Raw genomic sequence first — 26,148 nt, 5'->3', positions numbered from 1 at the left:
CTTAATCTTCTGCTTCTGTTAGGTCCTCACCATTTTTGTCCTTTATTGTGCACATTTTTCCATGAAATGTTCCCTTGGTATCTCTGATTTTCTTGAAGAGATCTCTAGTCTTTCCCATTCTATTTTTTCCCTCTATTTCTTTGCATTGTTCTCTGAGGAAGGCTTTCTTATCTCTCCTTGCTATTCTCTAGAACTAGGTAAATCTTTCCCTTTCTCCTTTGCCTTTTGCTTCTCTTCTTTTCTCAGCTATTTGTAAGCCCTCCTCAGACAACCATGTTGCCTTCTTACATTTCTTTTTCTTTGAGATGGTTTTGGTCACAGATTCCTGTTCTTCAGACACTCCATCTACTAGATTTAATTCCTTGAATCTACTTGTCACTTCCACTGAATAGACATCAGGGATTTGATTTAGGTCATACCTGAATTGGCCTAGTGGTTTTCCCTACTTTCTTCAATTTAAGCCTGAATTTTGCAATAAGGAGCTGATGGTCTCAACCACAGTCAGCTCCCGGTCTTGTTTTTGCTGACTGTATAGAGCTTCTCTATCTTCAGCTGCAAAGAATATGACCAGTCGAACTTCGGCATTGCCCATCTGGTGATGTCCGTGTGTAGAGTCATCTCTTGTGTTGTTGGAAGAGGGTGTTTGCTATGACCAGTGTGTGCTCTGGCAAAACTCCTTTAGCCTTTGCCCTACTTCATTTTGTATTCCAAGGATAAACTTGCTTATTACTCCAGGTATCTCTTGACCTCCTACTTTTGCATTCCAATTGCCTGTGATGAAAAGGACATCTTTTTTTGGTGTTAGTTCTAGAAGGTACTGTAAATCTTCATAGAACCATTCAAATACAGCTTTTTGGCATTAGTGGTTGGGGCATAGAGTTGGATTACTGTGATGTTGAATGGTTTGCCTTGGAAGCAAACCAAGATCATTTTTGAGATAGCACCTGAGTACTGCATTCTCAACTCTTCTGTGGACTATGAGGGTTATCGCATTTCTTCTAAGAGATTTTTGGCCACAGTAGTAGATATATTGGTCATTTGAATTAAATTTGCTGATTCCTGTCCAGTTTAGTTCACTGATTTCTAAAATGTTGATGTTCACATTTTAGGAATTATTTAGGCTAATTATTGTAAATAATAATAATTTAGGTAGTGCTAATGAGCTCAAATTGCCAACATCCACTGGATCATCGAAAAAGCAAGAGAGTTCCAGAAAAACATCTATTTCTGCTTTATTGATTATACCAAAGCCTTTGACTGTGTGGATCACAATAAACTGTGGAAAATTCTGAAAGAGATGGGAATACCAGACCACCTGACCTGCCTCTTGAGAAATTTGTATACAGATCAGGAAGCAACAGTTTGATCTGGACATGGAACAACAGACTGGTTCCAAATAGGAAAAGGAGCACGTCAAGGCTGTATATTGTCACCCTGCTTATTTAACTTATATGCAGAGTACATCATGAGAAATGCTGGGCTGGAAGAAGCACAAGCTGGAATCAAGATTGCCAGGTGAAATATCAATAATCTCAGATATGCAGATGACAGCACCCTTATGGCAGAAAGTGAAGAGGAACTAAAAAGCCTCTTGATGAAAGTGAAAGAGGAGAGTGAAAATGTTGGCTTAAAGCTCAACATTCAGAAAACTAAGATCATGGCATCTGGTCCCATCACTTCATGGCAAATAGATGGGGAAACAGTGGAAACAGTGTCAGACTTTATTTTTTTGGCCTCCAAAATCCCTGCAGATGGTGACTGCAGCCATGAAATTAAAAGACGCTTACTCCTTGGAAGGAAAGTTATGACCAACCTAGACAGCATATTCAAAAGCAGAGACATTACTTTGCCAACAAAGGTCCGTCTAGTCAAGGCTATAGTTTTTCCAGTGGTCATGTATGGATGTGAGAGTTGGACTGTGGAGAAAGCTGAGCACCGAATAATTGATGCCTTTGAACTGTGGTGTTGGAGAAGACTCTTGAGAGTCCCTTGGACTGCAAGGAGATCCAGCCAGTCCATTCTAAAGGAGATCAGCCCTGGGTGTTCTTTGGAAGGAATGATGCTAAAGCTGAAACTCCAGTACTTTGGCCACCTCATGTGAAGAGGTGACTCATTGGAAAAGACTCTGATGCTGGGAGGGATTGGGGACAGGAGGAAAAGGCAATGACAGAGGATGAGATGGCTGGATGGCATCACCGACTTGATGGACGTGAGTTTGAGTGAACTCCAGGGGTTGGTAATGGACAGCGAGGCCTGGTGTGCTGCAATTCATGGAGTCACAAAGAGTCGGACACAACTGAGCGACTGAACTGAACTGAATGAGCTCAAAACCAAAGCTTAACTAATCTCATAACTAGAGGTCAGATCATCCAGAAACACTGTGCTTTACCACCCAGAGTTTAATGTTGTGATTTTTCCCATCCTTTAAATATAATTCATTCTTAGATTAGACTTCATAAATCATCATTTCCTATTGAGAGGTTAGGTAGAGGTGAGAGGGAAAACAATGAATGTTTCATTTGTGCTAGAAATCCTTTAATCTTCTTGGACCCAAGTTTCCCCAGGTCTGTTTTTTAAATCTAAAGTCTGACTTCCTTCCAGTATTATTTTATATTCTTATTAATCCTTTCAATGATGAAATAGAGCTTAGCTCATTAAATTTTCCTGTGTCTTCACCTGTGGTTGGTGACTATGGCTAAAAGAATGAAATTAAGATTCAAAATGGTTTTTTAATAGCTGTGTTATGTTAGATGGATATAGACTGGATATAGTTCAGGACTAATAAACTGGGGGTAATTGACTTATGGGGGTAGAAAACCTGAAGCATTTCAGAAAGCGGAGCCTGCAGTAGTGTCCAGCCATGTGTTACATTAGCACACCATATGGATTTAGAATCTGAGAGAGACGCGGTCATAGACACTTTGTGAGGGTCAAGTTTTCATTTGCATTTACTGTTGAATTTGGAAACATGCAACTAACTGAAGCATGATGAAATCCAGGAAAGAGCTTCAAAAATGATTAAAAGCTTGGAAGGCTGATTCTATAAAGAAACCACTTACAGGGACTAGATTTCTTTACCAAGATGAGATACAACTTAATTATAGCATGCTGCGATTCATGGGGTCACAAAGAGTTGGACACGACTGAGTGACTGAACTGAACTGAAGCATATGATTGACAACAGTATTTGTTTATTCAAGCTAATATGTATTAGCCAGTATGGAGACAAAAATGGTCCATTCCTGCAGTGATGGAAATTCTCTGTTTCAAGTTAGAATGGAGTAGGGGGTAGGGGAAGCCTAAAATGGAGTCAAAGTGTACCTAAACATTGAAAATTCTTGAGGATTAAGGTTATAAGAACCTAGGTGCCTGGTAATTGAGGGAACATGGAGACACCTGCTCAGAGCCTAAAGAAGAAAGAAGAATCAGATATATATGGGACTGATTGGAGCATCGCAGGGTTTTTAGTGTAAAAGCATGGAAGTCTTTTTTTTCTAGTATTGATTCTGAGACACCTTCTTTAACCACTGGAAGTAACAGAACAGTTGACTCTTGAGAATTCCTTTTGGATTATTCTCAAATCTGTCTTCCATTCACTGAATCGTCCCAAAATGCTTCCTAAGGAAATATAGTTCCCACCCCTCCCTACAGCAAATCCTGCTGGGATTTTTATTGGGATTACAGTGATTCACTGGTTTAGTTCCTGAAGAATTGACATCATTACAACACCAAGCCTCCAGTCCATGACCAGAGTACTTCCCTATCTTGTTTGAGGTCTTGTTTTTCTCATCAGAGTATTCTACTTTTCATTGTGGAGATCCGTCCACCTTTCACTAGATGAATCTCTAGGTATTCGATGTCGTTTGATGCTGTTGCAGATCTCATGACAGGGGCCCCTTGAAGGCACACCAATCCATTTCTAAGATTTTGCTCTCCATGGCACAAGAAGCAAAGTAATAAGCAACGTTTCCTTTCCCAGGGAGTCAAAGTGCCTTGTGTAACCATCCAGGTAGAAAAGGTATAATAGCTTCACTGCGGGAAACCTATTTCAGAGTCCAAACATTGCAGCCCAGAAACGATTCTTCTGATCTAACGTAAATCTCTCCAGTTGGCATTTCAGCTTATTTTCCTTTTGTTTGGTTTACAGTTTGCCTTACACAATGGTTTCCTATCTAGCAGGCTGCTATTTGAATCAGCAAGCAGATATTTCTATGCTGCATGTAAAAATAGGGATAACTTTTATTAGGAGGGAATTTGCTCATGATTCAGTCTTGCATTCAAAAACTACAATAAAAATCTCATTTTATTTTTTAACTATATGTGCTTAGCTAAAAAGACCAAAAGAAAATGCTTATTGGTGGTTACCTCTGGGTGACTAGCTTATGGATTATTTTTATACCTGTCTACATTGTCAGATTTTTATGATAAACATGCATTATCTTTGTACTAAGAAAAAAATAAACACTTTAAATTGAAAGAAATTAAAACTATGTATTAAAATGACTGGCTCAGGAATTCCCTGGCAGCCCAGTGGTTAGGACTCTGTGCTTTCGTTATCAAGGGTGCAATTTCAATCCCTAGTGGGAGAACTAAGATCCCTCAAGCTGTGTGGCATGGCCAAAAAAAATTAAACAAATGACTGGCTCAATTTACTTCCCCTTCTTGGTGCAAAATATTTATCAAAATTTGCTAGTGAAATTAAAATGGATGTATGACACATCTTAAGATAATCAAGGAAGAGAAACTTCTCTTTCGGGCATGTACATTTCCCTGTCAGTCTTTCTGACCAGTTGCAAATTACCCAGAGTGCTGAGAAGTTGTTCCTCAAGCTTGGAGCCCCAAGCACCTGTTTATTTCACACTCCGTTGATTCCAGGGGTAAATCCCACATCCACAGCGTGGGCTTCGGTTCAGTTCCTTTGTGGTCCAGATGTGCATCCCTTCGTCAACTGGCCTGGTAACCCTGCTGTTAATTGACAGGTTCTCAGGAATCGGATAGCTCTCAGTCGGCCAAGAAAGACATGCTGGCGGCCTTGAAATCCAGGCAGGAAGCTCTGGAGGAAACACTGCGCCAGCGGCTGGAGGAGCTGAAGAAACTCTGCCTCCGAGAAGCGGTGAGTACCCTCAGTTCATCCTGTGTGCTCATCCGTGCTCGTGTATTTATAAAAGGCAAGCGTGGGCATCACAGTGGGCCTAAGAGGGAAGCAGGACCTCTTCTGTTGATGACACCCAGCCCCTGGGATGAGCATCCCTCATCTTGGACCATAGTGAAACACTCTGACAGCAGTGAAAGCACGTCTTGGCAGAATTCCCAGTGAGAACCTCCCCCCAGGGGCCAAATGACAAGTAGTAATAACAGTCATGATAGCAACGGTAAACAGCAACATTTGCACAGTACCTCATAGTTTATAAAGCATTTCCTCATAGGACAGGACCATGTTGGATGGAATGGTTTGCCATCTTCCTAAGACTTTGTGCCTGAGTTTATCAGTGTTATGGCTTTTGTTTTTCTTGAGTATATTTCAGATTTATTTTTGTTGAGATCATAGTGAGAAGCACCTTTAGGGATCAACAAGGAAATCAGGATTTCCTCTGATATATCTTTAAAACTCATGATCTGGTGTGTGTCTTTTAGTGTTTGGTTATTTTTTTTTTTTTTTTGGTAGATGATGCTTTTTTTCCTTTAGTTTTTTCTATTTTGTTTGTTTTTACAGCAGGTCTTTGGTTACCTATTTTAAATATATCAGTGTCTACATGTCAGTCCCAAACTCCTAATCTATACCTCCCCCTGGTAATCATAAATTCATTCTCTAAGTCTGTAAATCTGTTTCTGCTTAGTAAATAAGTTCATTTGTACCATTTTTTTTTTGCATTTCACATGTATTTTTTGATGTCGTATGATATTTGTCTCTCTCTGTCTGACTTACTTCACTTTGAATGACAGTCTCCAGTCCGTCCATGTTGCTGCAAGTGGCATTATTTCCTTCTTTTTGATGGCTGAGGACTATTCCACTGTATCTATGTGCCACATCTTCTTTATCCGTTCATCTGTCAGTGGACGTTTTAGGTTGCCTCCATGTCTTGGCTACTACAAACAGTACTGCAGTGAACCCTGGGGTGTGTGTATACTTTCGAAAAAAGTTTTTCTGGTTTCAGAAAAGTTTTTCTCCAGACATATGCCCAGGAGTTGGATTGCTCCTAGACATATATCTGGATCATATGGTAGCTCTGTTTTTACTTTTTTGAGGAACCTCCATGCTGTTTCCCACAGTGGCTGCACCAGTTTACATTCCCACCGACAATGTAGGAGGGTTCCCTTTTCTGCACAGCCTCTCCAGCATTCATTATTTGTAGACTTTTTGGTTACGGCCATTGAGACTGGTGTGAGGTGATACCTCACTGTAGTTACAGTTTGTGTTTCCCTAATAATTAGTGATGTTGAGCATCTTTTCATGTGCTTTTTTGGCCATCTGTATGTTTTCTTTGTAGAAATGTCTATTTAGGTCTTTGGCCTATTTTTTGATTGGGTTGTTTACTTTTTGGATATTGAGCTGCATGAGCTGTTTGTAAATGAAATCTTAGCCTAATCATCTAAAAAATATTCTAATTTATGCAAAGCAGTGCTTCCTCAGGTATACACACACACACACACACACACACACGTCTCGCATCTCATTGAGATTTAGGGGCTGTAGCAGATCGCTATTTATATTTATTTCTGTGTCTTTTTCCACCACCTTCTGCTTATTCCACAGTTCTTTGTTACGTTTGAAGGCTTGATTTCTTTTAATGCAATTCACATTACTGTGAGCGTGCTTGCACACAGATATGATGGGGTGGGAACCCTTGGGGGAGAGATAGTCCTGCATGTAACAGTACAAGGAGCTCTGTTGGTCAAAAACTCCCAAAGGGAAGTGGAAAGGTGTTCCCAAACTAACTTGAAGAGTGTTACTCCCCTCCCCCAAATCATAATGCCTTACTCCGGGAAGAATGAAAGCAGGGGCCACAGAAGGAGATCACATTACAGTTCAACTTGGCTTAATTATGCTCTGGATTGATTTAAACTGGAGCCAGCTCAAAGCAGACCCACATTAGCGCAAATCCTTTGCAAATCTTGGGAAAAGCAGTTGGCCCGGCTGGGGGATGTGCTCTGTGATACTGTTAATATCAGCAAGCTCTTTATAAAGAATGCATTGGAAAGACTGAGACAACATGGGTGTGGGTATCTGCAGTTGTTAATTTGTAAAGCCTTATTTTTCTTTTAATAAAGGCAGCATCCTTAAACCCAGCAGAGAACCAGCACTAGAAAACTGGTGAAACATGTCCGGGCAAGGTCAGCATGTCTGTTAAAGGTCTACGGGCCTCTCTTAAATATAAAAGCAAAATAAGGAAAACAAAGCTCTTACTTTTTGTAATGTGGACCCCAGAAAATAGAGCTCGAGTGGCAGAAATGACTTCACAAGAAGCCGGTCACAGTCTCCCACCTCCTCTGAACTCAGGGGATAGGAGAACTTGTCTCCTGATAGTCCTGCTCTTTCTGTGTCCCCCCCCACACCATGCCCCTCAGCTCAGGGTATCGAGAAGCTTTTTGTCATCTGGGGCATGGGGCAGCCCGAATGAGATGCAGTGGGAGTGTTTGGCAGAATATAACTGACATAAGAATAGAAAGGGAACCGGGTCTACTGAGCCTCTCACCAGAGTGTGTTAAATTCCCCTTTCGCCAGCAGCTCTGGTTACACGTGAAATCAGATTAAATATGGAGAATCAAGGCCTGGACTCAAATACCTTCAAGCAGATGGTGGGAAATCAGTAGCCTCATTTTTTAAAAAAGATATATTTTTTTAAAACCACAGACTTTTTTTTTTTTTTGTCTTTTTTGAAGTTTTATTTCATTATTCTCAGAAGGCTTGGTACTCTTGCTGGGACAATACAGATTCTCAATTTGCAGTAATTATCAATACAACTTTTCAATATTTCCTCTTCCATTGTAGTACCTTACAATGGAAGAGGAAATTTAGAGACAGCCTTTAAATTTTTCATAGATTTAAAAAAATTTTATTATATGTTGGACTGTAATTGTTCTGCAGTTTTATGTTAGAAAACCATAGACTCTTTAGAGTTTTAAATCAATGCCCATTTTAACAACTTTTCCCTTCTTTTTTAAGTCACAAAGTCAAAAAGAAAGTCCCAACAGCATAAAACCCTCTATCTGTCATGTTGTTTATAGGCAGACTTTCAGGGCAGTAGATAAAAATGTTGCCGAGTAAACATATAACTACTTGAGAGACATTTGAACCACATTTAAAAAAAGAATAACAGAAAAAAAAAAAAAAAAAAAACAGGGAAGAAAACTGCAGAGCATTTTGTACTCAAAGAGTTGGCCATTGTGCTCTGAAATGCTTACACTGGGGAATAAAAAGCCCACGAGGTCATTTCCTGATGGCCTGAACCCAGGAGGAGAGGCCTGGGGTCGCAGGGAGTGGGTGTGCTTGTACATGCCAGGTGTACCCACACATGCACACACACACAACCCATCAAGTACAGACCAACACCCCAGTGACGCACACAGCAGTGGTGCAGAGAAGCCAGGTCACTCCTGTTGGAAGGTCAGTCTGCCCCTGGAATCTAATGATCAGGGCTCACCTGCCCATAGGAGGCTGCCTGGCACAGAAGTTTCTGCGTGAGTGACAGATGTTCCCAAGAAGAGCCTGCACTGGGTCTTCATGTAGCATCCATGTTGGTTTGAGACTAGAGACCAGGGCTCGGTTCTGCCTGGAAGGGCCACCTGTGCCTCGGAGGCAGGCAGTGGGTTTCCCAGGCTTTTCTGGTCCCTGGAAGTGACTCCTTGCAGTAGACTCCTGGGCTCCACTAGGTGGATTAGCTGCTGACTCAAATGTAATCTTTATTCAGCCCAAAGGTAACCACTCAGAGAGAGCCTAATCCTAACCGTGAGTCATCCCACAGACCTCTCTTCACCTTTTCCTGGGACCATTGTCCCAACGGTGGTCTGTCCACTAAATTCACTGTCCTACTCACAACAGTTAGATTTCCAGAGCCTCAGAGGCACATATACCAGATTTTTTTAAATAGCTTTGTCAGTAGTATTGATTATATTTCAGTTTCAACTGAAACTCATATCTGTACACATTTAATTTCTTTTGAGCTCAGCCTGTTCCTTGAGCATCCAGCCAGAGTGGAATAATTATTACTCATATTCAGGTTTTAAATAATGTAATAATGCCCTTTTCTGGGATTTGCCCAATAGATACCAATCTTCCTAAGAAAGCTCATTTGAAAGACTCATTTTAAACTTTGATATTTGAGAGGGAATAGTTGATGCAGTGAAAAGAACCAGAGTTTAGAGCCAGAAAGACCAGCAATCTCGTGTTGCCACTGGTCTTACTGGCTGTGCAGTCTTGCTGGGCACTCAGTAGACACGCCAGACACATGTATGAACTTAACAAGTTAAAGAAATTTGAGTTTTTATGATGAAAACCAACAGTGACTTGACTTACCTGATAGGAATTTACTTTGGGAAAAACTTTTCCAAGTGCCTCTGTTCTGTAAAAGAAGGACTGCTCTCATACATTTGTAGAAATGAAATTGCACTGTAGGAACTCCTGTTAACCTTAATATTGTGTGAGGTTATGGTTTCAAAGCTATGTATTGGATCTGTACTTTGAACAGTGTGCATGTGTGTGTGCACGTGTATGTGTGTGCATATATGCGTGTGTGTCCGTGTATGTGCATGCATGTGTGTGTGTGTGTGTGTCCATGTCCTAGAAGCCAGTCATGGACGCTCTGCTGATCCCTCCTCCCATGATGTCACACCTCTACAGGAGCTGACGGGCAAACTGCCCGTAGAGTATCCCCTGGATCCAGGAGAGGAACCACCCATTGTTCGAAGAAGAATCGGGACGGCCTTCAAGCTGGATGAGCAGAAAATCTTGCCCAAAGGAGAGGTGCATGTTTCTTCTCTCTGTGGCTAGATTCTCTGACACCTGCCTTCCTGGCCTATTTGTGAGGGCGCCAGGGTTTTCTCTAATGATGTTTCATTCTGCCCAACACCACACCCTCTTTTCCTCCTGAGTAGCCCTCCTGTAGTCTTTTCTTAAGTTATCTGTTTGGCCAGTATTCCGTGCCCGTAGTAGGATTGGTTACCTGTGTTAATCTGAAAGCATTTTGATTTCTGCAGAGGTTGTGTGTCTGACTCAGCAGGCCTGTCGCAGGCAGCAGGGTTAGCGGGAGGATATTCCGTAACAGTCCTGTGTACTTCTCCCAGCTCTTTGTCACTGAGAGCCAAGTGTGCTGTGTGATCTGTGAGAGAAAACGATCAGAAAGGAAGAATGCCGAGGCCGTGTCAGCAGGTGCAGGGGCGCTGTTGCTGGGGAAAGCCCATCGGGCTGCCCTCGTTGCTGTTCAGTCACTAAGTCGTGTCCGACTCTTTGTGACCCCATGGACTGCAGCATGCCAGGCTTCCCTGTCCTTCATCGTCTCCCAGAGCTTGATCAAACTCATGTCCGTTGAGTCAGTAATGCCATCCAACCATCTCATCCTCTGTCACTGGCCTTTCCTCATGCCCTCAATCTTTCCCAGCATCAGAGTGTTTTCCAGTGAGCCTTGGGCACCCACTTGGTTAATATGTTATCCAGTCTCAGAGCAATAGAAATTCAAGGCCAGGCACACCTCAGGCCCCAGGGGCACGTCCAGGAAATGGCTTTCCAAATTTATTCCGAATACAGTTACTCATTACAACACTATTGAACAGAGGGTTTCAAAGGGCAGGAATCAGAGCCAGTGGAGAAGGGAATTCTGTACGGGCTTAGTGCTTTTAAAAAGAGAACCTGATGTTGTCACATAACACGTGCAGCGGTTGAGTTGAGGGGGAAACACACATGCCTTGGAGACAACTGAGGGGGTGACCAGTCTCCTGAAATCTGTAATAGCAGCCCCCCATCCCCAGGCACTGGGAGGAACTGGTGGATGCACCAGAACCCTTCATCCAAACCCGGAGGCAGTTTTCCTCTTGTGTAGAACGAAGGTCATGACCCTCATTTCTCCAGACTGTTGCTGGGATTAAGTGAGCAAGTGGACAGAAAATATTTAATTCAGTACTGACAAATGCTAGATGCTTAGTAACCATGAGGGGTGTCAGAGGAGGGGTGCTGGGCTGTGGGTGGGCCTGGGACTTTATCAGAGTCAGAACTGGGGTACAGGCCGGTGCGATTTAGAGAACCATCTGGTGGAGTATTTTTCAAACCCGGCTGTCGTCAGAATTGCCTGGAGACTTCCGCTCCTCTTGTACTAGTCAGACACCTGCACTGAACTTTCCAGGGGAGACCCCACTTGAGTGAGTACCCCACCCTACCCATGCCCTGTGGTTCTTCCCACGTTCCCATCACGCCTTCTCACAGAGCCTCTGTCACACTTCCCATTAGAAGATGACTCGGCTCCCGAAGAATCCTTGTCTCCTGCAGATGTCAGCAGCAGATGCCCCTTTCTCCTGGGAATGCCCTTGACCTCCCTGTTCACACACAGGCAGCCATCTGTGCGGACGAGCTGCCAGCCTTGTCCTTGGCTTGGTTTAAGTAGCAAGAGTGTGTCCTGGGCTCCCACAAAATCGCAGTCAGGGTCTTGGGCCAGGGCTGTTCTGCCTTCCCAGGAGCAGCTGCGAGCTGAGGTCACTCTCGCAGACCAGGCTGTGTCCTTGGTAACTATTTTGTCTTGAGGGTCCAGGCAAGAGTCTACCTGGTTATGGTTACTCTTCTCCAGGGATGAAGAAATGCAGTGGGTGTTTGAAGGACCCGGGGACTTTCATTAGCCCCTTGTTCCTTTCAGTCTCCCCCTGGGCCTGTCCCTTTAGGGCTCCACAGGAAGTGAAGTCCAGCTCAGAGTTTTGTGCCTGATGGAGGCACCCTGCCTGGCACACGGTGCCCACAGGTGAGGGTGGAGTATTTGGCCATTGACTAGGAAGTGCTGGCTCCAGCGAGCTCGGTAATCTGCTCTTCCTTGGTTAGATCCGTTCCTTTCAGGTTTTAGCCGGGCTGTGGATCCTCCGGAGCCACAATGCAGGCTTGGGCTCCCCTGGTCTTGATGGTCTGGGTGGTGTCTGCAGAAGGGACCAGCTGAGCTGCAGAGAAGCCAGCAGTTAATCTGAGGGGACCCTTCATCCTCTGGGCCCACCAGGCACCTTCTGGCGGCCACAGTTGCATTTCTCCTGGGTTCAAAACCCTGTTTGAGGGAAAATTCATCCCCCTACTCCTTTCAGCCAAAGTCAGGAGTAGAGGAGGAAGGGAGGGAGGCACATGGGAAAGGAAGGGGTGCCCAGGACGATCCAAGGAGCAGGGGCCTGCTCCACCACCCACCAGCCAGACTCACGGGGGGGGGGGGGGGGTCCCTGGTCATTCAGCAGGAGTTGTGTGCAGAGCAGGTGTGTGTGGACAGCAGAGCTCACAGAAAACATCTGAAGGAGGCATGATTAAGTAGGGATGAGGCCCAGCATGAAGGACTCAAAATAGGAGAGACAGAGGGCATGTGCTGCAGCTGGGGTCAGCAGGGGTGGGCTGGGGCTGTCCCTGTGAGTCCCCTGCTAGCAAAGCCACAGAAGAGCACAGAGAGACCATGCCCCTGATGGAAAGCAGACGCCAACCCAGTGGGCCCTGGATCGCCTCCACGCTGGGTCTTCCAGAACGTTGCTGGAGACCTTGGAAATGAACCCTAGCGGCCCCCAGGCCTGAAAACTCCCTGCTTCTCAGTGACGGTGCCAGTCTCAGGGCTGATGTTTGTCCCCAGGATGGATCAGAGGCCTAGAGTCTCAAAAGTGGGTGTGTCAAGGTCCCTGGCTGCCAGGGACTGGAGGAGCAGGCGCTGAGGGGCCAGGCCCAGCCAGGGTGGGCGCTGAGGCCTCTGGTTCCCTAGTGCGCATGTCTCGCGTGGCGGGGCGGGGGTGGGAGGATGGGCATCACCTGTTCAGCATCTGCCTAAGTGTGGCCTCGGCTCCCCCTCCTACAGGAAGCCGAGTTGGAGCGCCTGGAGCGGGAGTTTGCCATTCAGTCCCAGATTACAGAGGCCGCCCGCCGCCTGGCCAGTGACCCCAATGTCAGCAAAAAACTGAAGAAGCAGAGGAAAACCTCTTATCTGAACGCACTGAAGAAGCTGCAGGAGATTGAAAGCGCCATCAACGAGAACCGCGTCAAATCTGGGAAGAAACCCACCCAGAGGGCCTCGCTGATCATCGACGGTCAGTGCTAAGACCACTCCCCACTGTGGGTGTCCCTTCCCTTCCCCCACTGGCCTCAGGGGATGGGTGTTCCTGTCCAGAGGTGGACCCAAAGCCCAGACCCCTGAGTAACCTAGCAAGCTGAGGAGCTACTCCTGTGCGTTAATGTTTCCATCCATAAGATGAAGCTAGAAAGACCTGGTACCAGTGAGATCAATAAGATGCACTCAGAACCAGAGATAAAAGGGATTATACAAATCAAAGGAGTATTATTACTCTTTATGGCCTCTTGGGAGTGCACTGCTCTCAGTCTCCTGGGAGCTGAGTCCTGAGCCAGCCTAGGCTCCGACATCCTCAGGGACCTGGCCACCCTACCCAGGTCTGGAGGGAAAGGCGGGAGGCTGGGCTACCCCGAGGCCAGCACCCACGCAGCCCTCTTTTGTCTCCATAGGCTTCTGTCACGCTGCTGAGGCTGGAGAGGTCTGGGCCTCCCCACTGTGATGGTCTAGAGCCCAAAACCCTGGTCCAGGAGGGGTTAGGAGCTGGGGAGACTATATTTGGTGAATACTAGAAGGGAAGAACCCAGAATTCATCACCAACTCTCAAGTCTCTCCCAGCTATCATGATCCTTTTTTTTTTTTTTTAAGTCAGCAAACTCTTTTTCTTTTAATGGGAGTATAGTTGTGTTGAATAACTCTGCATTCCTTTCAGATGTACAGCAAAGTGATTCACAAAAGACTAGATATATACGTCTATTCTTTCTCAGATTCTTATCCATTACAGGTTATTACAGGATAATTTAATATAGTTCCCTGAATATAGCAGGTCCTTCCTTATCAATTTCTTTAAGATATATCATCAAGTATCCTTTCATAGTTTATACACATTTATCATAACTTTTGCTCCAGGAAGACAGAAAGTAGAAGAGAGGTTACGAGGGGTTGGGGGAGGTGGACAGGGGAGTTACTGCTTTATGGGGACAGAGCTTTAGTTTGGGGAAGATGACAGAAGTTCTGGGGCTGGATGGTGGTGATGGCTGCACCAGAGTGTGGATGTTCTTAAATTCACTGAACTGTATGGCTAAAACAGTAAACTTTCCATTATGTATGTTTTACCATTGCTCTCTATATATATTGCTGTAGCCTAAAACTGTGGGCATCCTAGGGAGGGGATAACAGACTGGCGACTCCAAGATGCTAGTCAAGGCTGTGTCTCCTAGCAGTTCATAGTTCATCAAGCAATACAAATAAAGAGAATTCTTAGTTCAAAGAGAGAAAGATCATAAAACAGTTTTTTTGCTCTAGGAAATTTGAAATAACTGTCTTCTGCCTCTTGCCCTGTTGTCCTTGGCGAAGATGTTGTCATTTTCCCTAAAAGAGCTGCAGTTAGCCTGCCTTCCTCTGTCTTCTCTGCCTTTTGGGACTTCTTCTGCACCCTTGAAGGGACCTGGGGGGGTCCCCAACTCTGCAGAAACATCAGCAAGGCTGACGGAGTCTGGGAAGGACAGCTGAGGGACAGACGTCTTGCTGGTCGACCACAGAAGAGCATGGTTCCCCCGCCTGCTCAGAGAGGGCCATTCTGTGAGGGCAGCCAGCAGAGTCCGTCTGTAATTCACTCTCTGACCAGCTGGTGAATGGTCCCATCCAAGCTGTTAGCCATGTGTTTATCTGCTTAAGAATATATCTTCTCCATTTTTCTGCCTCCTTGAAATATGTTTGATCATAAGAACCCACTTGAATTAGAGTAATTCCAGTTTCTTCTTCCATGCCTTAGCCTGGTTTGTTATTTAAGAGATAAAAGGCTAAGCTTGGGATCTAAAGACCTGGGATCTTTTGCTGACTTAGCCAGGAGAGCAGCACAGCCCTGGACAAGCCATCCCTCCCTAGATATCCCTCAGTTTCCCTAGCTGCTAAAGGAAGGGGATTATCTTTCTGTCTCCCTCTGGGTGTGTTCTCATGGTTAATTGAATGGTGTCTCTGAAAATAAGCTTTGGAGAGAGAAGCTGTACTTAGAAGCTTGTTTTGTCTGCTAATGGCTTAAGAAGTTTATTGAGAAGTCATTTACTGTCATATGAGCCAAACCAAGCTCCTCACCCTAGTTTCGCGTGTGTAGAATAAATAGCAGGTCACTTCCTTGGGTTGAGTTGGAACGCGCCCTGAGATGGGCCGGGGCAATGATGTGGCCAGGCAGCCTTTATGCTGGATATTAAGCTGCTCAGTATTGCTGTCGCCAGTGAAACAAAGAACAGGCACATTGCAGTGTCAGGGATGGGGGGTGAGTCATGACCTACCACAGAGACTGTCAAAAGAAATGCCTAACAGCATTTTGATTGTTTCATGGGTTCTTTCTGATTAGAAAGAAATGGGATGGTGGGAAACTCAACGATGTTCACAGATAGAGCTTTGTCTAAGGGATGTGTTTAACTCATACATTTATGCTTTTTTGTCTTCCCAGACGGAAATATTGCCAGTGAAGACAGTTCCCTGTCAGATGCCCTTGTTCTTGAAGATGGTATGTTGTCTGTTTCCTGCTTGAGAACTCAGAGCATAGATTAAACTGGGATTAAGCTGAATGTAGTCTGGGACAGCCTGGGATTAAGCTATATGTAGTCTGAAACAGCTCAGTGGAAAGCCAGGAGCCGGATCAAGATGGCGCCGGGTTCCCTGTGTTTCTTTCACTGCTCAGTGGTCACCTCTTTGGCTGAGAGTGTGTGGGCACTACAGAAACACATGCCTATTGGAATTTCATTATGTCTTGGGGCCTGGAGGTAAGACTTAAGGTGATGGTGAGTGGTTTGAGTTGTTTGGTCATGTCCAGCTCTTTGTGACTCCATGCACTGCAGCACGCCAGGCTTCCCTGTCCTTTCCTGTCTCCTGGAGTTTGCTCAAACTCATGTCCATTGAGTTGGTGATGCTATCCAAGTGAGTGGATGGTGTTCGACTTTTTTAGTTGCCAAAACCACATTTTTACCTGAACAGATGATTTAAACACCATGTATAGTTTCCTTTTGAGTGTAATTTCTGGAGGAAAGAAGTGGACATTGGTTTGGGTCAGAAAGATTGAAACCTGCTAGGAGAGCCTACGGGCAGCCAGAAAAAAACAAGTCTCTGTACCTTCCTGAGAAATGGTGAAAGTGAAAGAAAGATGTCCCTTTAGATTCCTGGTCACCTAGAAAACTGTCTTCTTATTTCTCATTGACCTCCAAAAACCTAGTGATTCTCAGGATATTTTCTTGGGAAATTCTTACAAAACTAGAAGCGCTCGCACACCTTCCACCCCCCAACCCCAGCCCACCATCGCCGCCACCACCACACATCAGGGAAGAAGGAATTCCAAACACAGAACCATATTAGAGAATGTTCCCATGAATTTAAGCCCAACCTGGGGAGGTCAGGGCATTAACGATATGGAAATATGGGATTAGCCAAAAAGGTCATCCAGGTTTTTCAGTAAGATCTTTTTGACCTTTTTTTTTAAAAATCTCTTTTGGCCAATCCATTGTATTAAGTGGTAGTTATTTATTTTTTTGCCCTTTAGGAAAACTTCAGGTGGTAAGGGGTGTTTCAGACAGAAAACATGGAAGATCTTGCTCCTAGTCATAATGATAACTATAAGGATAATATTCGTTATCATTGATGTGGGATGAGGCTGGCAGGGTATTTGCCCAGTTGTCTTGGTCCTGCTATATGCAGTCAGATCGTCATTTTATTCATTACATGGGTGGGAGGAAATCCCGGAACTGCAGGGGAGTGGGTGCCATGTTTTGAATATCAGAGATCCAGCGCTGGTTTTGACCTCTGTGGACTCCAGTCTCTTCCGGGGAGGAAAGCAGAACACTTGAGGGAGATTCCTCTGTAAAGAGAACTTGGAATAGGAATAGATTGTCCTTAGCATTGCGTGTGATCAGTTTCTTCCCCATATGCCAGACCCTGGACCTACCAAGGGGCATAACGGCATCACTTGGGCCCCCCACTCCCATCGCAGGTAGCTCCTTCCAGGGACACTTACTGATTTGAGGGGTAAAACAGTAAAACCACAGCTCCTGTCCACTGACCTCTGATGGCGGGGGTGGAATTAGGGTGGGTGGAGCCTGCAGGAGGAAGGGGGAAGGATGACCCTTGCTCACTTCCACTCTTTTTTCCGTCTTGGTGCAGAAGACTCTCAGGTCACCAGCACACTGTCCCCCTTACAGTCCCCTCACAAGGGGCTCCCTCCTCGGCCACCATCGCACAACCGGCCACCTCCTCCCCAGTCCCTGGAGGGACTCAGGCAGATGCACTATCACCGCAATGACTATGACAAGTCGCCCATAAAGCCCAAAATGTGGAGCGAGTCCTCGCTAGATGAGCCTTACGAGAAGGTCAAGAAACGTTCCTCGCACAGTCACTCCAGGTGAGCTGGGCCAGGAAGGCCACACGAGGTCACTGTCCACACTTGGACAGAATCCAAGGGCTAAGTAGCATCTGCTAGTCTCAGGTCCCCCGCACCCTGCATGCGCCTCCCCTGGGCTGCCTTCTAGCAGGGCTGTGCCACAGCGCCCTCTGCTGCCCACCTGCCAGAGGTGCAGATTTGTCATTCGTAGGGAAATTTGGGGGTTTTGGCTCACAATCCATGTTGGCAGCAGCTTGCTTGAATGTCCTTAAATTCCATGGGAATTAATTAGGAAATCATAGGCAGAGTATTCTGAAATGGCCAATGAGAGTCCACTCATAAGAATCCCAAAGTGGCTGAGAACCCTAAACCATCATCCAACAGAATTCCAAAGCCAAACAGCTGTAATCTTAGCTGTGTATTTCCAGTTCATTACTCAGCTGATATGGGAGAGGGAGGTTTTTGTCTGCCTCTCTGTTTTTCTCATTTCCCTTCATTATGCCCCGTAAAACTCCCAGTGGGTGCCCGGACAGGTAAATATTTGTCTTATGGAAAACAGAAACTGTGGTTGAAGGCAGGGGCTTCACAGAACAGGGGCTTCATCTCACACTGCCCTAAGGCATGAAGGATAAGGGATAAGGATGCCCACCACTTCTGGGGGAGTCCTGGGCAAACTTCCCCCACCCCTAGAGGGATGTCCTGAGGCCACAGTCAGCAACCTCAGAGAAGGGGCAGCCCTGGCAGGCAGTGACCAGCGTGGTCTCCTCTGGTTTGCAGCAGCCACAAGCGCTTCCCCAGCACGGGGAGCTGTGCTGAAGCTGGAGGCGGGAGCAGCTCCCTGCAGACCAGCCCCATCCGCAGCCTCCCACATTGGAACTCGCAGTGCAGCATGCCATCCACACCCGACCTCCGCGTCCGGAGTCCCCACTACGTGCATTCCACGAGGTGAGTCTCCCCATTTCCCTCCATGGGCCAGACCCCCACCTTTGTAAAAATTTGGTCCCACACTGGCCCAGGTAACTGGTGAACTAGAGTCAGGACTGAACTGATGAGGTAGGCTCTTCTGTAAGTGAAGCAGAATTAAAAAGTGAGCCGGCAGCAGAAGGACCCCAGGAGCCAAGAAACACATTATATCCCACTGTCTGCATAGTGGGACACCAGGAACTGGTCAGAGAATCCCCCAGACACTGTGGGTATGGAAGGAGCTTTCCCAATAAGAGCGGAGGTGGGAACTTGAACTGGATTAGCAGGGACCAGAACAGCCTTGCCCAGAGGAGGTCCCCTTGTACCTAAGTTTAAGCCTAAGTTTATCCTGGACTTCCTTGAATGCCCCAGGGGGTACATTAAACAGCAAAAGGAAAAGTGAGTTTTCAGTGAATCCCACCTTCTTTTCCTAAAAAGAGGCAAAACCAAAGCCATCATTCAATTTTCTCTAATACCTAAGTTCATAGGGACTATAGTTCAAAGGACAGATAGTGTGATCTGCTGTAAGTAGTAAACCATTTATACAGGATAAAACTGAGCTCTCCAGGCAAGAGTCTCTCATCTAGCCATCCATCCGTCCATTCACTCACTCACTCATACAACAGATACTTATCAAGTGCATCTATGTACCAAGTGCAGGGGACAAAAAAGACTACACCATGCTCCCATCAGACTGATGTTTTAGTAGGAAGAGAGTTCACGGTAAAGAAGTGTCAGCAGTGATAAGTATTGAGAAGAAGAATGAGCAGGCAAGAAGCTAGAGAGTGAAGGGAGAGACCATCATTTAAATGAAACCAACAGAGAAGGCTTCTCTAATAAGATAACATTTGAGCAGAGACCTGGATGGGATGGGTGGTGCACTCTAAGGATATTCAGGGAAGGTCAAAGAGCCAGATTCAGGCTTGCACTTGGCATGTTCCCATGAGCTTGAGTGGAAGTAGGGAGTGGAACCAGAGAGGAAACTGAGGCCTGAGTCAAAGAGGGCCACATGATTGGGATTTCGCAGTCTACCCCGAGTGACAGTCACCCCTGGGACTCACCTCTTCATGTACTTGGTTAACCCAGCCACGGTGAATTTCCATGGAGTCCTTACACTCTGCCCCATGGCCATATTGATGGATATTTATTGTGTGGCTCTAATAAGTGGAATGGAGTATAAACAAAGTAGTGGAGGAGTAAGTGTTTATTTGCCTCTTTCATTTTTAAGTATTCCACGTGCCGCCAGTCTTCCTTTTCACACAGGTGTTCACAGGGAAATAGAAATCTATTGACATGGGTCTCATAATAGTACTGGGTGGAACCGTATGACTGCTTCTGCAAGGCTTGTTTTTTTTTTTTTGACCTACTAAAATGGCATTTCAAAAAAAAATGGCATTTCAGCGGCTTAACATAATGCTAAAACGGGGATAATCTTGATTCACTGTGTCTGTAGCTTCTCTTTAAATCTTTATAAAACAAAAAGCGGGGGTGGAGGGGCTGGCTATTGGAGTGCTTTTTTCAGAAATAACACGTGGGCGCTGTCTCTGACCCCACCGCCCATTCAAAAGTAAACATCAGAGCGGAGGCCTGGGGATCAGCCGTCCCCTTCTCGCCCTGCCTTCACCTGGGAAGGTTGGGAAGCACAGGCTCTGGAACTGTTTCCTAAGTCTGATGCACGTTTCCGAAGGCCCCGGGCCGCGATCGCAGAGCCGCCAGCCCCTTCCCCTGGGCGCCCCCAGACCCACCTCGCCGGTCCTCTCCCCGCAGGTCGGTGGACCTCAGCCCCACGCGGCTGCACAGCCTGGCCCTGCACTTTCGGCACCGGAGCTCCAGCTTGGAGTCCCAGGGCAAGCTCCTGGGCTCGGAGAACGACACTGGGAGCCCCGACTTCTACACGCCACGGACTCGTAGCAGCAATGGCTCGGACCCCATGGACGACTGTTCGTCGTGCACCAGCCACTCGAGCTCGGAGCACTACTACCCGGCGCAGATGAACGCCAACTACTCCACGCTGGCCGAGGACTCGCCGTCCAAGGCGCGCGCGCGGCAGCGCCAGCGCCAGCGGGCGGCGGGCGCGCTGGGCGCGGCGAACTCGGGGAGCATGCCCAACCTAGCGGCGCGTGGCGGCGGCCACGGCGTCTACCTGCACAGTCAGAGCCAGCCGAGCTCGCAGTACCGCATCAAGGAGTACCCGTTGTACGTGGAGGGCGGCGCCACACCGGTGGTGGTGCGCAGCCTGGAGAGTGACCAGGAAGGCCACTACAGCGTCAAGGCGCAGTTCAAGACCTCCAACTCCTACACGGCCGGCGGCCTCTTCCGGGAGAGCTGGCGCGGCGTCGACGAGGGCGACGCGGGCCGCCTGACGCCCTCGCGCTCGCAGATCCTGCGGACTCCATCCCTGGGCCGCGAGGGCGTCCCCGACAAGGGCGCCGGCCGCGCCGCCGTCTCGGATGAGCTGCGCCAGTGGTACCAGCGCTCGAGCGCCTCGCACAAGGAGCACAGCCGCCTGTCGCACACCAGCTCCACCTCCTCGGACAGCGGCTCCCAGTACAGCACCTCCTCGCAGAGCACCTTCGTGGCGCACAGCAGGGTCACCCGGATGCCCCAGATGTGCAAGGCCACGTCAGGTGAGGAGGGACCGGGGACTGGGAGGGCGCGGCGGCCGGGCGCGTGCATGTGTGATCATCGGTCAGGTTGTGAACCGGCGGAGAGTGCAGCTTTTAGAGTCGACAGTAAGGAGAGATGGTTAATTCTAGAAACCTAGCTGTGCGATATGCAAGACCTTCGTTCCCCTCCTTTCCCATCCCTTCCATTCTGCCCTTGGTTTTGCCAGAGGAAGACCCGGGACGGGGTAGGGCGGTGCATCTGACACCCTAGCCCACCCCCAGCGGGCTGCGCAGTCTCTCATTTCAGCTTCCTAAGTTCTGATGCCATCCACCCCTCCAGCCACTTCTCCTTGTAAGGACAGAGATGCAGGAAGTGGTGAAGTCTGTGTCTCTAGGTTTATCTAGTCAAAGGTGCGCCTTTGCCCTGGTGAAGGAGTTTGGCGGTAGAGTTGAGCAGCACCCTTGCAGAGGAGAGCTCCCTCCGGGCGATGCTTGGTCCTGAGGCCCTGAGATTTGGCCAGTGTCCCCCACCCCCCAGGTGGGGCAGACTTGCTTCAGAAAGAAGTGGCAGTTCTGCCTGAGTTCCCCAGTGACTTTATAGAACTCCTGACTGCACCACAGTACCCCTTTCCAGTGATGTTATGATCTAACCAAAGTAATTTTTGTCAAGTGCTTCTGATGCCCTGGGGTTACACCTTCACATTTTCATCATCAGATGAAAGGTTACCTTATATTCTTGTACTTGGGCATTAAGCAGTACTGAATCCAGTGAAAAAATGGAAGAAACTATCCTCCCCCTTCAGTTACAATCCCTTCCCCTCTCCATCTCCAAGAAAGAATAATGGTAATAACAACCAGGATGTGTCCTGCCTTCTCCACATCCCTGAGGGGTTCTCAGCACCTGCACACATGAGCTTGTGTAGGTTATCTCAGTTTCCACAAAGAGCGGGGAGAGTGTAGCCATAAGAGCACCTTTCTAGTTGGGAGACGGGTGCTGCCCATTCACGAATCGCCTGAACGCCAATTTGAAAAAGAGAGCAACTGTATTCCCCTGGCTGTAGGAAAGAAAACAGGGGAGGACTTTGAGACGTAATAAAAAATGATTCTCAGAGTATAACATGAGCAACAAAGGGAACGAAGTCCAAGTCAGGATTTAACTTGGGACAGGAAAGAAAGATAAGGAAGGGCAAAAACCCAGGGAAAGGGGAGCGATCTTAAGGAAGGAAAACAAAGGGTCCCTCTTTGGGGAACTGAAGGAGATGCTTGGGGCCTAGGAAGGGGAGGACAAAGAGGAAAGCCTGGCCGGCTCCCAGGTGCACCAGGCCACAGGGCTCCTACGTCCTCTCCCCAGCGCCCCACTGACTCATGTATTAAGGTTCATCGGCTGAATGACAAGTTTCAGAGACAAGAATAAATATGGTTCAAGCCATTGTGAGAGAACCATGGACTTCAGTGTCCTAAAAGCTTCTTCAGATGCCTCTGTCATCTGTCAAATCAGCCCAGTGACATTTGCCATCAACTTCCTAGGAGGATTTTGAGAAGAATTGCATGAATAAGTTACACATAGCGTTTAAAGAGCATGTTTCCCTGTGACCCTATTAGGAGAAGCCTTGGTTGGACAGGTCAGGAGTGTTTATATTCTGTCAGAATTGTAGTGCTTGTCTAGTAGATTTGCTTTACCTGAATAGATTTGGTAAATCTTTTGAAACATATTTTAAGCTAAAAATTCTAGGAAGCTGTATCTGACCTTTCCTGATGAAAAAGATTGCATTCCCAAGGAGGCAAAGGGATGCATTTAAATAGGATTTGCTTCCTAGTGAGTTTTCCCAACTAAACAAATCCTGTCCCCATCAATAAGCTCCCAGTAGTCAGACTTGGATGAGCTCTGAAAAGCCCTGCCCCATTTGAAGTGTCCTAAACATGGTAAATAACAAGCCTGAAACAGCAGAGACCACAAGCTCTGAGACCCTTTCTGGAGGTTCTCTATTCTATGTAATGAACAACAGTTTTAACCTTGGGGCCACATGTGGAAACTCCCTGGGGCGTATCTCGCTGGTGTCCGGAGAAATCAGTCATGCCTGCACTAGGTCAGCCTAGGTCCCCGCTTCTGAGGACTGTGGGGACTGTCACCATCCTTGTGGCCACTTCCCAGTGGCAAAGCAGGGGACCTGGAATCTCAGGCGAGCTCGACCCACATGGAGCTAGAACGGCTCAGGAGAGAAAACGTAATTGGCCAGATGTGGGGAGATGGGCTGATGTTTTCCCGTCAGGACCCTGCAGCGGGTCCTGGGAGCATCTCTGGAGGGAAACTTCTCCACTCCCCTGGGTCTGACCCCTGTCTTTTCTGCACCACCCACACGCAGCTGCCTTACCTCAAAGCCAGAGAAGCTCAACACCGTCGAGTGAAATCGGAGCGACGCCCCCCAGCAGCCCCCACCACATCCTAACCTGGCAGACCGGGTGAGTTCCCTTGGCAGGCCTCTGATTCTCCCTCCCAAGTTCTGGAACCCTCCTCAGCCTTCTCTGTGGGTTAGAGGATAGCAGGTATAATATCCTAGTAACAGGGTGTGTCAGCAGAAGAACGATGTCCTGGGAATGATGGACGGCACTGGGAAACTCCCTCCTCTCTGGGGAGGCCCAGGCCCTGCTAGTCCCTCGTCACCCCCACCCCTTCCAGCGTGGTCATTTTATTCAGCTGATTCTCTCTACTCTCTTTCAAAGCTGGTGATAATCCCAAAAATGTGGAGGAGGTGAGTGCACTTCTTTGACCAGATGTCTGTGTTTGGCAGACGTTTTTCAGTTTCTGCACATTTATCTCTAGTGATTTTTAAGCCAGGCTTTGTCTTAGTGTTTGACAGGAGAGCTAAGATTGAGTGCTTGCTGTGTACTCAAAGACCAGGAGCTTCTTCTAACCTGTATCAGCTTATGTAATCCTTACTGCAACTTTGTAAGGGAAGTATCCAGACTTTTTTCTGTTCTATAGATGAGGCTCAGAGAAAGTCAGTGCCTTTTCATCTTACACAGTTGGATGACCCTGTAATTTCAGCCCTGCACTCTGTTACCCCAAACCAAAGCCTTGTCTTTTTCCACTAAGCCAGTTCTTAAAATGCAGTACCCAGACCAGCAGCATAAGCATCACCTGGGGTATTGTTAGAAATGCACAAACATCTCGGGTCCATCAGTGACCCACTGAGTCAGAACCTAAGTCGAGGGTGCAGGGCGCTGGCAGTCAGTGTGGTGTCAAGCCCTCCAGGGGATTCTCATGCACTCAAGTTTGATGTCACTGAACACCCCACACTGCCTCTTACTCCTCTTGAATTAAAAGAGCCTGCAGTCTCAGCTGCCAGTGTTCTCTGTCCACTCTGTTTGGTTTGTCTGTTGGGCAGCAGCTACCCACTCTGTCCTTACTACACACCTTATAACACTTCCTTACGTACCATCTGCACTCCAGCTCTAGCTCCTGTGGTCAGGCAGCTGCTGCAAGGCTTCGGGCCCAAGAGTCTCAAGAGGACAGACCCATAAGAGTGACCTTTTGTGTATATGGTACCTCCACTGACTAAGCCATCTCCCCCCAAGTAAGGACTTTCTGATTTCAGGGTGTCTGTCTGGCTCCTCCACATTTTCTGGATCACACCCAGTCTCACCTGCTCCAAACATATGACTGCCAATGACTGACAGCAGGCTGTGGAGCTTAGGAGCACTTTTACCCTGGAGTGGGTCTGGGCAGCTGCCTATGTTTGATCACACACAGCTAGTGAGGACACAAGACCAATTTGAAACAAAAAATGTTTGGTTGGTCATTAAACTCTTTTATCAGATTGGGTTGAATTATCATTAATGAAGAATAACTATTCTGTGATGTGATGATAAAATGAGAAGTAGTGCCACAGTCTGGCAGCCTTCCTAACAAAACCAAAGTGATCTTTGTGAGTTGTGCCCGGGGTTGAAAATCTCCTATTTGTCACTAACACCTGGGTGCATGTCAGCTGGGCTTTGCAGTGTATTGATAAGCTGCTCATCGTGTCTGTCAGTTCCTCTCTTTAACATGACCTCTCTTCTCTTCCTTTTCCTGCTTTCCTTGGTTCAGAGAAGCAACAGAAAACTCGCCCATTATGGATGGGTCCGAGTCTCCAGCCCACCAAAGTACTGATGAATAGAGGTATCGTAAGGGAACGTGTTGTTCTTCCAGCCCTTCCCCTTCCCTGCTCATGAGTCGGAGATCTCACGTGTGGTGCAGGAGTTGCCTTTGCTCGTGTGGATCATAATTTCCAGGGGGAAACATCTGAGTGGTGTGGAAGCTGTCATCTTCATGTCCTATCTGTAGATACATGTGGAACTCGATGTCTGTGTCTGTTTCTAGGTCTCTGATATTAGATATAGATTAGATGTTAGGTAGTCCCACTGCTCCTTCCCCAAAGAGACCTCAAAGTGTGTTTTAGACCTTCCTGGGCTCTTTGTATATGCAGATACTTGTAGAATCTTTGACTGGTTTTTGTAACCAGTGTTTGTTGAAAAGAATAGCATCATGCAGTTTACATCTCAAAGCACCAGGGGCAGACTGAGTTGGTCTAGAAGCATCTACCACCCATAAGTTCCTCCCAGTGTTTTTTAGTGACAGCTGTCCACTTTACCAAATGCTGTGCATTCCAGCATGGGGTCCACAGACAAGCCTTGTCCCCCATGTCACCCAGGAGTTTGGTAGAAGGTAGACTCTTGGACCTACGGAATTCAAATCTGCATTTTTAACAGGACCCCTGGGAGAATCACATGCATGTTGGAATTTGCAAAGCCCTGCTTCAGTGGGCATAAAAAGTGAACACTTGGTCTGGTTCCTATTCTTAAGGGGTGACAAAGTATTGAAATTAATAGCATTTCAAGGGTTAACTAAGAAGATAATGATACAGCTTCTTTCAAAGCCACTTCCGAATGGTAAGTTTACTCAATCAAAAGATGGCAGTGCTAACTCTTGTAGCACTTATGTATTCAATAC

The 26,148-nt window shown here is 46.9% G+C and overlaps 1 protein-coding gene across 12 annotated transcripts in view; it reads left to right on the top strand.

The window, feature by feature from the left end:
• The window catches only part of FRMD4A (FERM domain containing 4A), a 750,010-nt gene that overhangs the window by 711,930 nt on the left and 11,932 nt on the right, over positions 1-26,148 (top strand). For 9 of the 12 annotated variants that reach the window (XM_070802094.1, XM_070802096.1, XM_070802095.1 and 6 more), the window contains 8 exons: positions 4,980-5,113; positions 9,839-9,961; positions 13,011-13,239; positions 15,673-15,729; positions 17,373-17,610; positions 18,367-18,534; positions 20,320-21,179; positions 23,522-23,618. In XM_070802094.1, the coding sequence (XP_070658195.1) occupies positions 4,980-5,113; positions 9,839-9,961; positions 13,011-13,239; positions 15,673-15,729; positions 17,373-17,610; positions 18,367-18,534; positions 20,320-21,179; positions 23,522-23,618 (1,906 nt within the window). The other 3 variants (XM_019973078.2, XM_019973074.2, XM_019973077.2) reach the window with 2 other exon arrangements.

Source organism: Bos indicus, chromosome 13, assembly GCF_029378745.1.
Source record: "Bos indicus isolate NIAB-ARS_2022 breed Sahiwal x Tharparkar chromosome 13, NIAB-ARS_B.indTharparkar_mat_pri_1.0, whole genome shotgun sequence".
Taxonomy (NCBI): Eukaryota; Metazoa; Chordata; class Mammalia; order Artiodactyla; family Bovidae; genus Bos; species Bos indicus.
This window is presented reverse-complemented; position numbering and strand designations above follow the sequence as displayed.